Source organism: Bolinopsis microptera, chromosome 3 (assembly GCF_026151205.1).
Source record: "Bolinopsis microptera isolate Bmic1 chromosome 3, MBARI_Bmic_1.0, whole genome shotgun sequence".
Taxonomy (NCBI): domain Eukaryota; kingdom Metazoa; phylum Ctenophora; class Tentaculata; order Lobata; family Bolinopsidae; genus Bolinopsis; species Bolinopsis microptera.
The window spans coordinates 6,519,977-6,534,180 of record NC_087074.1 but is presented as its reverse complement, the minus strand read 5'-3'; the positions used below and the strand labels follow the sequence as shown (position 1 = coordinate 6,534,180).

At 40.0% G+C, this 14,204-nt stretch overlaps 1 protein-coding gene across 3 annotated transcripts in view; it reads right to left on the bottom strand.

Annotated features, from left to right (window-relative positions):
• The window catches only part of LOC134813445 (bridge-like lipid transfer protein family member 1), a 58,659-nt gene that overhangs the window by 1,093 nt on the left and 43,362 nt on the right, over positions 1–14,204 (bottom strand). For all 3 annotated transcript variants that reach the window (XM_063821223.1, XM_063821224.1, XM_063821225.1), the window contains 8 exons: positions 12,271–12,343; positions 11,316–11,446; positions 10,528–10,657; positions 8,585–8,731; positions 8,242–8,385; positions 3,104–3,238; positions 1,377–1,506; positions 74–228 (listed from right to left, as the gene is read on the bottom strand). In XM_063821223.1, coding sequence (XP_063677293.1) covers positions 74–228; positions 1,377–1,506; positions 3,104–3,238; positions 8,242–8,385; positions 8,585–8,731; positions 10,528–10,657; positions 11,316–11,446; positions 12,271–12,343 — 1,045 coding nt within the window. The remainder of the gene's footprint in view (positions 1–73; positions 229–1,376; positions 1,507–3,103; positions 3,239–8,241; positions 8,386–8,584; positions 8,732–10,527; positions 10,658–11,315; positions 11,447–12,270; positions 12,344–14,204) is intronic.

The window sequence follows — 14,204 nt, the reverse complement described above, 5'->3', positions numbered from 1 at the left end:
TGTTGAGAGTTGACTGCTGATGTATTTAATACTGGTTCCAATTTATGGAATTGTGTGCACCAGTAAAACCTACCTCATCGTTACCCAAACTAGCAGTAGCTCTGAACTGAAGGAACTTGATCATGTCCTCCTCGCTGGATCTGGGCACCCCGGGGTCGATATCAGCTAGCTGACCCAATGTGATGTCAGTCGTTATCATCGTGCTGATGAACATGCGAGGTCTCTCGACTGAAATTATATCAGTTTATTATTTTTAGTCGTGGCCGTGGCCAGGATGTTGTATCGCAGTTCGTTACTAGATTCAATATTGAACAGATTAATTCATAAAGCTTCGCACAGTCAAGTCAGCTGCTTGCAAAACGCGACGTAGGAAGATAATTCTGCTAGATGGACCGGCAGAAAAATGAAGGACTTTATTCAGCATTTCTGATTTTAGAACTTAAAAGCTAACAGATTATATATATCTAAAGGACTGTTTATAGCTCAAATAACGTGAACTGCTTGTATCATATTGTGATGAAAAGCATGAATATAATGGGTGGTGACATTAACATAACGGATATCTTCGGTTATGTTAAATTGAGCCAACATTTGAATGTTCAGACCGTGTAGATGAGCATAGTGTATCTCATGTTTTCTGAACAATGGACAATGGACATACCATTAGTTTAGCATATTTAGATTTGTGCCTCAGCCTCTGTCAAAGCCTAAACCGACCAGTTTTGAAAAGATCTGGACGTCTTATTCCTCAGAACAGAAAGTAAGTGAGGCCTATGTTAAATGTGCTTGGTTCATCACATTTTCTTTTAGATTTGTGCCTCGCCCTTTGCAGTCTACCAAGAGCTCAAACTGGCCAGTTTAAAAACATACTACATGTAGTTGCTTCCTCCCTGTGACCATGGGCTTTATATTCCTAATATAATATTGTTAACAATCGAGCGTACGCCATCTGAATTTCTGCGCAAATGCAAAATTTGATGAATTCTGCAAAATTTGCAGAATTGTTCAAATCTATTATTGAGTAAATTTATACGGCAGTATCTCAACTCTCTAAAGAAGAATCCTAGCATGAAATTTCCACGGAATAGACCTGAGAGCTACCCTGTGCTCCTTCCGTAGTAAAAACCTCATTTCGGTAGACCATCATGCAGTACATGACGTGTGAAATGGTGCTCCACTCTGCATGATAACGACCACGAGCTTCAGTACCTTGTGATAAGGACGCACCCTTATAGCTTCCTATACAACTGCTTACTGTACTCTTACTGTGAAGTATCTGTCTAAAACCTAGTGGTACTACTTGTTCCCGATCCCGAGCCAGTAGTTAAATACTTATAGTTAGCCAGTAGTTATAGTATGTTATAGTATGTACTCACTTATTTGCTCCCGATCCCGAGCCACAGTGATGCGCTCTGTGACCATCCTGTTCTTCACTTCCACGTTTATTGTCTCTGTTTTTAGCGACATTGCCAGGTCAGAGGGTGTTGTAGCCAACAAGTCGATACCCTGAAGGAGAGGATTGTTATCGTGGAGTTTATATTTTATGATTTAACTGTTAGTTTTGGGAAAACATAATAAATATTGTTTATCTAATGATTAGATTCCAGACACTTTAGCGCTAGTAATACTTTATGTTTAGTTTTTACTTTTTAGATTAGATTCCAATTAGCATGTTTTCACTTCAAATCTGCTGTAATTTACACGCCATTTAAAATATAGACCTTGAAAATTTGAACCTGTTTTACAAATTACTTGCTTACTCATTTTACTGGGTGAGTGGCCGAAAACAGTGAAACAAACTTCTTGTATGGCTTAAAATTCTGGGGTTTGAACCTCTGGGGTTTAAACTTTCGTTCTCTATCGTTCATTATTAATCACAGGAGCACGAACACCTTCTGTTAAGACTGTTATCACCTTAACATTGCAAGTACGGTTATCACAGGTACGGTTTTAAAACAGTGAAAGACCGATTACTCCTCCTTAAGACCGATTATTCCTCACACATCTGCATACAAAACTTAAGTCGATAATCTGGGTATTGAGGTTGCTCTCGAGTTCCTACACTCACAACCGCAAACTTGTTCTTTCTTAGTTGTAACTGTTGCGTTAAATTGTTGGCGGTCCTCCAGCACGGATGGAATTGTAATTATAGGGGGTTTAGGAGTACAGTGACCATAATTTGAACAAATTCAGGTTGTGATGGTCATGGACAAAGGATCCACGATCATTGGCTATCCACGACAATTTGAATTCTTGTGATTTAATCACAGCCATTTACAAAACATTCAGATTTTGACCCTTAACTGAGATCAAAACTGTAATAATCAAGGTTATGATCGCTCCCCAACCTCCGTAATCCGTTACACATACCGTGACGATCCAGTCCAAAATAACAGTTGACACTTGACAATGACACTAATTCTCAAAAGTAGAGAAGGGAAATTGAGTACCCCCGAGTCATACTACGTCCTGTATATAATTTCAACGCTATGTTTAAACTCTTCACCACATTCGCTAATAAACAGTGATAATGTCAATTCACCAACGGTTACCATTTCGTATAGCTTATATTATTCGAACTACCAACCACTGTGATGTTAATATTTTAAGTTTGGACTTGGTTCAGTTTTATTGAAAAGTTTGGAGTTCGGCGCTTCACTTTAGCTCAGGTTCTGCTGGGTTTTGGTGAAAGTACAACTCTTCATTACCTGAGCTCCATGGTGAAAGTGAAACTCTTTAATACCTGAGCTTCATGGTGAAAGTGAAACTCTTCATTACCTATAGCTTCGTGGTGAAAGTGAAACTCTTCATTACTTGAGTTTTATGGTGAAAGTGAAACTCTTCATTACCTGTAGCTTCGTGGTGAAAGTGAAACTCTTCATTACCTGAGCTTCATGGTGAAAGTGAAACTCTTCATTACCTATAGCTTCGTGGTGAAAGTGAAACTCTTCATTACTTGAGTTTCATGGTGAAAGTGAAACTCTTCATTACCTGTAGCTTCATGGTGAAAGTGAAACTCTTCATTACCTGTATAGCTTCATGGTGAAAGTGAAACTCTTCATTACCTGTATAGCTTCATGGTGAAAGTGAAACTCTTCATTACCTGTAGCTTCATGGTGAAAGCGAAAGGTATCATGTGAGGGCTGGTAGGTAAGCTGCTGCTGCTCTTTGCTATCGGATTTGTTTTTTCTACCGTGTATCTGATAAGGTTTATCGTGTCCAAAAACTCGTTGATTTCCTGAAAAGTCATTAAATTTAAATTAATTTGTAAAATACGAGGAGTAATTGTCGTACCACTTGTCGAGTTTGTTGACTACCATTTTTCACCGTAATAGTTGTAAATTAATAGTAAAAATGTAATACGTTGATCTCATTCAAAGACAACTTGTAGGACAAGAAACAATAAGATCTGATTATTCGAAGGTTTTATTAAACGATTCTAATTTGTATCACCATTTGATGTTAATTAATTATTTAATCATGTTATTTTGCAATCATTTTAATTATAAAAAAGGGATCTAGGATGGGGTTTGACAGAGAAACGTTAAGACAATTGTACGGTCATTGTGATGACAGAATTTTCACAGAAATCTTTTCTACATACATTACTGATCCGGTTCTAGGTAAGTTATTTCTATGAATAATCTACTACTCAGCTCTGTGAATAACGAGAAAATATTTCGGGCCACCAAGTATTCTTCAAACTTTGATATATTTCGTAATAAAGCTCATATGATTTCAATCAGAACATTCTGACGAAAATCTCTTTTCGTAGGAATCCTTCAAGACGAAAGCAAAGCTCGAGAGTTCCTGTCAGAACGAGGGTTGCTGATGTTCCTTGCAGTGCTCTGCGGAATGCTAGGACTCCTCTGTATCTCCGCCAACTTCCTCCTCCTCACCTACTACATTCCTAGACGTGGTCAAGTGATCCCCTTCGTCTACCTCTCCCTCGTATCATGTGACCTGCTGAGCGGGGTGGCTGCCATAGCAACCAGCGTTACCCTAGGATACCTCCTCCAAACGAGCACGTACCAGAACCACGCTATAATCCTCACCTCGTACAGCGTGGCCTCGTTCACCTGCCGGTTCTCCACCTGGGTTAGCCTGGTACTAGTGCTGGTGAGGACTGTCAGCATTGTCACACCCCACGTGACACTCAGACGGGGTCACGTGGTCCCAGTCATCATGACCTGCTTCCTGCTCACCCTCACTCTGCTCTGTCTGGAGCACTGGTCGGAGAGAGATATGGGAGGGACCAGTATTTGGCACAGAGTCAGGTTTAACCTGGTATTCAATATGGCCGGAAGGAGGGTGATCCTCTACCTTGGTAGGAAACTCTGCCTGGTCTTCTCTCACGAGGTAATTTGGACGCTCTGTGTCATCATACCCTTCGTGATACCAGCCCTGATAGCCCTAATCGCCATGCTGGTTCAGATCTACTACATGCAGAGCAGGCCAGGAACAGCGAGCAGGAAGAACAGTGTGAACAGGAGGATAACAGAGACTATCCTCATGCTAACCTCAGTGTACGTGGCAGTGAACACCCTCTACTTCATCACTACTATTGTGTTTCTACACGAGGTACGGGACATGTCCCCCTACATGTCCCTGGCTTTGTTCATCACCTCCACTATCCTCCCCTTCATCAGCTCTCTGGTGAACCCCACCATCATGATCTTCAGGGGTAAGAAGATAAGACAGCATGTGTTGAGGGTGGTAAGGTGTGGGGACTGGAGACGGAGTGTGGCCAGCACTGGAAGTGTAGCCAGTGGGAGGGTGTCTGTTGGTACCCCCCAGTGAGGACGGTGTTCACTGTAGACTGTATCGTCAGTGACCCTTTCGGAGGAATACAGAGGAACAGACTGGCTTATTATTGTAGTGCTGGAGCCAAAGTAACTGGAGTAAGCAAAAGGGTTTGATCGTGGGAAGAGACAAAGATAAGATAGGCCAATTATTTCTGTAGTCAAATTCTGTGTGCGTGTATGATTTAAAACTTCAAGAAAGAATTAAAACTTATTTATTCAACCTTGATCGGTAAAAATCTCGAAAATTTGTTTTTTATTCTCTTGTTGAAGAATGATGGAAATTGTGTATTTGTTTTTAAATTCTCTTTTTGAACAATGATTATATTACAGGGTGGCCCATAAGTGACTACCCACACGCAACCTCTTAATAACTCACGTAATTCGTCTCCAAATTGCACCAAAATTTCAGAGATTATAGATATGGGTCAAACTTAGATTTCCTGAAAGTTTCGTAAGCCACGCCTAATTACAGTGGGCGTGGCGTGACACTCCCTCTTTTTCACTATTGTCTTCATAAAATGAGAACGCTTTAAGCTAAGAACTCAAAATTTTTTGCACACATTTGGCTTGATAATTGAAAACTTTTCCAAAAGTTTCAAGTTCATTGGTTAAAATATGGCTGAGTTATGACCATTTTAAAATCCATCGGATATGTGATCCGAGCACTCAGTCAGTGATATTTGCACTCAATTAGTGATCTCGTCACCCAATCTGATCAAGAGTAAGGCGTTAGCGTGTATTAATGAGGTTCATTAGGCTTTGATTGGATACCGATGATGACTTTGCTAGAAAGGGAAACACAAATTTTTAGGATAAAAACCAGATCGTGACCTTTTCAGGAAAAGCCGTTCTCTCCACCACTTCATCCGGTCTAGTAGAGCCCCAGTGAATTGCATTCTGGGAGTTGACATATCCGTTTATATGGCCTTGTCGCTGTACCAGATTTCGTCCTCAAAGTAGGGATCCACATTCTGCTTGGACAGGAATGTGTTGGCGAAATCTATCCTCGATTGGAAATCACGGTCCAAAAGTTTGTGTTTCTTTGTGATTCGGTAGGCCCGGTTAGAAAGGTCTTGCTTTAGGATTCGCTGAAGGGTTCTGCTGATGTCTAAGGCAGGAGCTCGTTTCCGGGTGCCAATCTTAGGTGTGTCCATCACGTCACCAACAACCATCGTGATGTTTTCTACAGTCCTCGCAGTTCGTCTTCTGCCGACTCTCCGCCGATCGTGTGCAGAAAACGTAAACTTGATCTTGTGATGAATGCCAAAGCAGCTTTTCCGGCAAGGGGGTGGTCGGTTGAATTTAATCTGAAATTGTCGTTTAATCTGAGGGTAGAACTCCCCATTTTCTTTCTTCAGGTAGACGAACAATCGTTGTTCTGCAGTAAAGGGAGGATAGTGAACCATTTTCGATGATTCAATGGATGGTTCATTCCTTTTTATTGATTGTAAGGAACCTGTGACTAGCAGGGCTAACAAGCCCTGAAATGGTGACACCACCATAAATTCGTGTGATAGCGTTTTAGGTGCAGTCAGCTGTATAGGCCGGCCCATAAGCAGGCTGCAACCAATCAAGCGGTGCATGTGAGCCAAACAGGCCATTAACCAAGTGACGAGATCACTGACTGTCGACTGAGTGCTCGGATCACGTATCCGATGAGTTTTGAAATGGTCATAACTCAGCCATATTTTAACCAATGAACTTGAAACTTTTGGAAAAGTTTTCAATTATCAAGCCAAATGTGTGCAAAAAATTTTGAGTTCTTAGCTTAAAGCGTTCTCATTTTATGAAGACAATAGTGAAAAAGAGGGAGTGTCACGCCACGCCCACTATAATTGGGCGTGGCTTACGAAACTTTCAGGAAATCTAAGTTTGACCCATATCTATAATCTCTGAAATTTTGGTGCAATTTGGAGACGAATTACGTGAGTTATTAAGAGGTTGCGTGTGGGTAGTCACTTATGGGCCACCCTGTACTATATCTTATAGATTAATCTTCCTAAAGGATAAAAATAATTGATCAGTAAAAGTCAGAAATAATCTAGATCCAAGTGCAATGTTACCTGCATGAACGAGATATGTGTACAGTATATAAAAGACATCAGTATCTCAATTTATACTGATGAAGTTCTGCAACGGAAAAGATTGGTAAAGTTCGTAAGGGATGCTATTATTCGTGAATCAATTTCGATAATCATTATCGCCATCAGACAACAAGATACATTGGAATTTGTTCCGAGGATAATCCAATAATGATATCCATTTGCTCAGAACGGGGGGGATGCAACGTCAATTAATGTCAATTAATGTCAATTAATGTCAATTAATGTCAATTAATGTCAATTAATGTCAATTAATGTCAATTAATGTCAATTAATGTCAATGTCAGTTTTGCAAAATTTTGGAATACTGACATTAATTGACACGATATTTTTCGACCAGAGATTATGTAGTTCTACCATGTTTTTAGCACTTTAGAACGTTTATATCATCAATTTATTCACTACTATCACATATGGAAATGTGAAATGTGAAAAAATTCAGATCATTAAACAATAAAACTAAAATAATACGGTTTTCCGAAATTTAATTTTCTTAAATGGGCGTGGCCATCCAAGGGCGTGGTTCTCAACATCATCAGAACTTAAAACCCACATTAAACGAAATGCCTTCATGACATTTATATTTGAATAACGAATCTTAAACAGCTAACATTACTCCTTCATACTAAAAAAGCCGATTCTAGATATTTTACCTGTATAAGAAACTAATAAAATATGGGCGTGGCCGGTGGGGACCGAAGATGGAAGAGCTGGAAGCTGAAATTTTTTTTGGTGGTCTTTGAACCTAAGGATCAACAGATAAGAACATACTCATAAATATTCAAGGACATTTTGTTTTTTTGAACCGGTCTAACTTACATAGACGTGAATATCTTGAATATTTATCGAATAATGATAATCTCAAATTTCAAGACAAATTAATGTCAATTAATGTCAATTAATGTCAATTAATGTCAATTAATGTCAATTAATGTCAATGTCAGTTTGGGGTTTTTATGGAATACTGACATTAATTGACGTTGCATCCCCCCCCTCAGAACAAGGGGAGAACTAAAATTCCAAATTCCAATTGTATCACGTTCAATCGAAAAAAATGCGACGTTTAGATAGTTAGATATCAGTCCCATTGAAATATCTTGATTTCTACAAAAAAGAGATTAAAAAACATCCTTCAAGTTCAGTTGCATACTGAACATATTACACAACAACCCTTTTCAAAAACAGCTAACCAACTGCGTTCCCTTCATCCAACTAGCAATATTCAAGGTTGAACACTTATCATTAAAGCTATATACAGTAAAACCCCGATTTACCGCGGAGTTTGGGGAAAGGAAATAACTGAGGTATAAATATCTAGATTATCACATAATTACCTTCATGAATGCGTTCTGAACGAGCAGCACGTGGTTCAACATGGTTGTGGGTAGTTGTAGTTGGAAAGTCTTGATCTCCACAACTCCCGTGTAGTGCTCACCGTGTATACCACTCCTTATACCACTGGGATCTCTCTTCTTTACCTGCACAGATAAGGGTCGAGATAAGAAAGATAAGGGTCTTGTAGAGATAACAAAAAAGAGATAAGAAACATGTTATGAGAGTGACTTTACTCAATCAGCAGAGCTTGACTGGATGGTTCTGAATTACGAAGGTCACCTCGAAATTGATAATACCACCACTTGATACAATTGCCCACTAAAACAGTATCTTGTTTTCTACCTTCTCCCCGCGGATAAAGATCTGAGGTAGAGGGAGATGGGTGTGGAGATCTATCTCTTCTGCGTTCAGGGACAGCTCGTGATGATGGATATCTAGCTGAGCCGTCAGTCCTTTGCTCTGAGCGAACCTGATGTGTAGGTCTCCTATCTGGGCAGGAAATAGTGGTGTAAACAGAATATCATGGCAGTAGTACTTTTAGTGCGTGTTTTTGTTCCGTTTCCAAAAAAACTTTAATATCAACATTCGTTCGCGTATAACGGGTATTCGTACCCTTATAACTATAAGGACGATGCTACCTTTTGTTCTATCTAAACAAGAACACACAATATAAATGCTATTGTTTTACCTCGTGTTTAAGAGAGAGGGAAGGGAGGAGGTAGAGGTCGAATATAAATGCTAGTGTTTTACCTCGTGTTTAAGAGAGAGGGAAGGGAGGAGGTAGAGGTCGAATATAAATGCTAGTGTTTTACCTCGTGTTTAAGAGAGAGGGAAGGAAGGAGGTAGAGGTCGAATATAAATGCTAGTGTTTTACCTCGTGTTTAAGAGAGAGGGAAGGAAGGAGGTAGAGGTCGAATATAAACGCTAGTGTTTTACCTCGTGTTTAAGAGAGAGGGAAGGAAGGAGGTAGAGGTCGAATATAAATGCTATTGTTTTACCTCGTGTTTAAGAGAGAGGGAAGGAAGGAGGTAGAGGTCGAATATAAATGCTAGTGTTTTACCTCGTGTTTAAGAGAGAGGGAAGGGAGGAGGTAGAGGTCGAATATAAATGCTAGTGTTTTACCTCGTGTTTAAGAGAGAGGGAATGAAGGAGGTAGAGGTCGAATATAAATGCTAGTGTTTTACCTCGTGTTTAAGAGAGAGGGAAGGAAGGAGGTAGAGGTCGAATATAAATGCTAGTGTTTTACCGCGTGTTTAAGAGAGAGGGAAGGAAGGAGGTAGAGGTCGAATATAAATGCTAGTGTTTTACCTCGTGTTTAAGAGAGAGGGAAGGAAGGAGGTAAAGGTCGAATATAAATGCTAGTGTTTTACCTTGTGTTTAAGGGGGCCGGGGGGGTCTTCATCAAAATTCTCTCGAAATTGATTTTATAGTTGTTTCTGATAGAGGGGAGTGATATCTATCAGCTGCTTTTAGTCCCATGGAAAAATATTATTCCTAGCCAAAATTATCGCCAGTCAAAGGTCAGCGCTCATGTGTAATTGTATTGCGCGAGCGATTTTCAATCGCGCGCCCTGAAAATCGAGACTGAAAATCTATCTTCTCCTACATTTTTTGAGCAATCACCCTGAAACTTTCAGGATATGTTCTAGGGATCATTTAGAAGATATCTGTCGAGCCGAATTTTGAGATAGGCCTTAGAAGATTTTTTATTCATTTTTGAAAATCTTGGACCTGGAAAAATCGTAAAAAAATGAGGTCCAAGATTTTCAAAATTGAATAAAAAATCTTCTAAGGCCTATCTCAAAATTCGGCTCGACAGATATCTTCTAAATGATCCATAGAACATATCCTGAAAGTTTCAGGGTGATTGCTCAAAAAATGTAGGAGAAGATAGATTTTTAGACTCGATTTTCAGGGCGCGCGATTGAAAATCGCTCGCGCAATACAATTACACATAAGCGCTGACCTTTGACTGGCGATAATTTTGGCTAGGAACAATATTTTTCCATGGGACCAAAAGCAGCTGATAGATATCACTCCCCTCTATCAGAAACAACTATAAAATCAATTTCGAGAGAATTTTGATGAAGACCCCCCCCGGCCCCCTTAAGAGAGAGGGAAGGAAGGAGGTAGAGGTCGAATATAAATGCTATTGTTTTACCTCGTGTTTAAGAGAGAGGGAAGGGAGGAGGTAGAGGTCGAATATAAATGCTAGTGTTTTACCTCGTGTTTAAGAGAGAGGGAAGGAAGGAGGTAGAGGTCGAATATAAATGCTAGTGTTTTACCTCGTGTTTAAGAGAGAGGGAAGGGAGGAGGTAGAGGTCGAATGAAGCAGCTCTGATCAGCAGGTTCAAATCTATCTCACTGTGCTTGTTAGAGTTCTCTATGTGTATTCTCTGCAAACTCTGCTGCGGTCTGATAATAGGGGTTAGTGACAGTGTTCACGGGAATTCCAAGTTAAAAACTCCAGCCAACTTTATTCAACTATCATCCAACACTAAAAACTGAAATAGGTATCTCCTCAGAGGGTACTAAGACAGAAATATAGCATTGTAATATTTTGTAGAGCATTGAATAAAACTTAAGTTATATTTCAGACAGCGAAAACAGTTGCGTGAGTGATGATCATCACGTGACGTGATATTACATCACTTGATGTGACGTAACGGCACGTGACATGACGTCACGCCACGTGATAAGCTGTGAACCTGGCCGATGGTGGTGGTATGTGGTGTTGACTGGGTGGGTAGTGAAACAGAGCTGATAACACTCTCAACTGTTCATCTAGTGACATGAGGGATGATCTTCCGTTTCTATAACTGTAGCTGAGTAGATTATGACTGTTAGTGAGTGATTTGTGTTGAATTTGATCGTATCTTGAATTTTTAATAATTTGGCATACGGTTTTTTACGTTTTATTTGTGATATTATATGTACATGATATAAATACACTGTTTCATGCAAATTATTAAATTATATCAACTTTTAAAATACATGCATGCTATTTTTGGAATATATGGTGTATCAGTGACTACCATGTTACATCAAAAAGATGAATTTTAAATGAACATGCCTGTGGAAATAACGCTCGAAACTCTTGATTTCGTGAAGAACAAGCTTGGTGGATATCAGTAGCACATTCTTAATCTCAACTATAGGCTTGGGAACCTTCGCCTTTAGTTCTGTCACATTAATGAACACTTTCTGAAAACAATCTTAGTAAAGTACAGTTTACAGTAAAAAGCATCGTTAAAGTTAAACTAATGGTAATTAACTATTCTGTACTGTAATTAGCAATTAGCATTTAGCTGGTCATTGACATACATTTTAAATTACAATTATTTTGATCGTAAAATAAAAAACTGGTGTCCGCATATTGTTGGACAAAGTCTGTGTATTTCAGTGTCTGGCTATCTAATTAATTAAGAAATCCTAATTTAACAAGAAATGCGGCCGCTTTTTTTTGTGCATGGCCGCTAAATTTCCCGATCCGTGATGGCGTATTTTATCATTTTCTATACAACCTGGGGACCCCAGTTTTTACTGTTTATATGTATGCAGATATGGCGAAGTGACAGGCCGAGCGCCACCAAGTTAATATAATTCCATATTGAATTTGAAAATCGTGTATATTTTTATTTTAAAAACCATATGCTTATTGTTTATGCAACCTGACACCCGACACGGATGTGTGCAAAATAGTATAAGTAACTCAAAATAATAATACTAATAGTATGCTATCAATTAGTGCCTAGTAGGATATGTACATGGTGAAATTAACAATGTACTTGGTCAGTTCAGCGCCGCGCGCCAACAATTAGCTAATTCAGATTATTCCGCAAAATAACTTTGCGCAGGTAGTCACGTGGGCGATTACCTACAGTGTGTGCAGGCACGTACGGTCGCACGCTCGCAGGTACGGTCGCAAAGCTACCATATACAAAAAAAAACCTCGTTCGCTAACCCTTGTCCTTGACTCTTTTGTGCCTTCGGCACTTTGAGTCATGGATCGGGAAAAAATAACTAACCTGTATTCGAGTAACATGAGGTAGGAATGAGTAAACAGTGTTCAGGGTTGGTACATCAATACAGATCAGCTCACTGAAACATAATATTACTATATTATATACATAATATTACTATATATATAAAGCGAGACGATATTAAATATCCGTTACCATTTTACTGACACCACTACTTCAAGTTTAACAAGACTTTCCGCGAAAACCGTGAGAGATATAATTTTGAAACTTTTTGGGCTTGGTCGAATGATTTTATGGCTTTTTATCAATATAATACCTCAGTCTAGTCGTGTCTGTGCTCTATCTATTGCACGGCATCTTAAGATTGTGCATTTTTAGCATATTTCTGACAGAAAGACATATGTAAGAAACTATTTCCCAGACAATTTGCCAAGAAAGACGGACAGTTTATCGGAATACTTATGTGTAAGCTTTCAAAACCGGTTATAACTCCCAGTAAACCAACAATTCTCATATTCTTCTATTTCTCCTACTCTCATAATATTCCAATACATTTCCCATGTAAATATTTGTTTTCTCAAACCAACATGGTATCAGTTGAAGGTAACTTCGACTGGACTGTCATCCTCACACCGTGATAACCTTGATTTTGGGAGGTGTTGGCATCGCTTGCAACTCTCTTATTTTACTCTACTATGTGAGAAAAGTCAAGAAGGACCAACTCTCCATCATATATGGATCTCTGTCAGGGTTCTCGATCATTCTATCCTTACTCATGATCATCAACTTTATCTTCTTCTTCATCGGGGATCTCTACTACGAATATGCTCACGCCCAGGATTGTCAGTCCAACTTTGGGCTGTTCATCTCGGCAACCTTCAAAGTGTTGTTCATGGTGGGGTACAGAAGCATTATCTACATCCTAACAGCGCTCATCTTCCTGACCGCATGTAAAGTTAAGTGGCGCATCTTCAAGATCCGGACTCAGATACTGAAACATCTGATAGCAGGGTACCCGGTCCTATTGTTCCTTCTCGTCGCCATCAACTGCTTCGTAGAGATGAACTGTGCTACCCCCTTCTACATCCCCTGGATAGGTACAACCACCAGCATGACAGTTGTCTACTTCTGGATCTTACAAGCAGTGCCGGGGGTGCTGTCTCTGGCTTGTCTTATCTTTCTGTTCCAGGTGGTCACGTGTGATCCTCAGACCCTGCCTGCTGATCTGCTACCTGGCGAGAACAAGGAGGGAGCCATCAAGAGGGCTCTGGAGACGATAGAGGAGACGATAGAGGAGGAGGAGAAGGGAGCGTGTAGTAAACTGAAGAGCTCACTCTCGCAAGTCAAGACAAAACTGTCAGCCAGCAAATCCAAGATCGCCACAAAGTTCACCGGACGGGAAGTGACCAAGAGGACGATCTTTACAATCCTGATCCTGACATTTGTGTTGCTGATAACGATTATCATCAGCACGGTCATCCCTCTGCAGAGCATCTACAGCAACAACGACATCCTGGTGTACGACATCCACCACGACACCTCCGACTTCAACACGGTCTACGTGTGCTCGGTCCTGGTTCCGGTCCTGCTTCTCACCATTGTTAACCCTGTAATTCTACTTATCAGGGTTAATGGTCTCCACAAGTTCGTGGTCAGGTTATTCAGGAAGTCTTGTGCGTCCTGTATATTAGCTGCTGAACGGAGAAGGAACGTGGACAACTGAGATGGAGTTCAGAGAAACGGAGATGAAGCGTAGAATGAAACCCTCGACTAATAAACACAACATGTTAGGCAAGGTTGTTTACACAAAGTGCAGGTTGGGTCGGAGTACATTAGAAGTTGCTAACCTTCAACAGATAATCTTGTACTACATTATCTTATACAGGCTTCTCACAATATCTCGTTAACTATAGATCGCATTGTAGAAACATTTCTGTCACCAAATTGTGTAACGATACACTTGAGCGAAGGTAAAACGC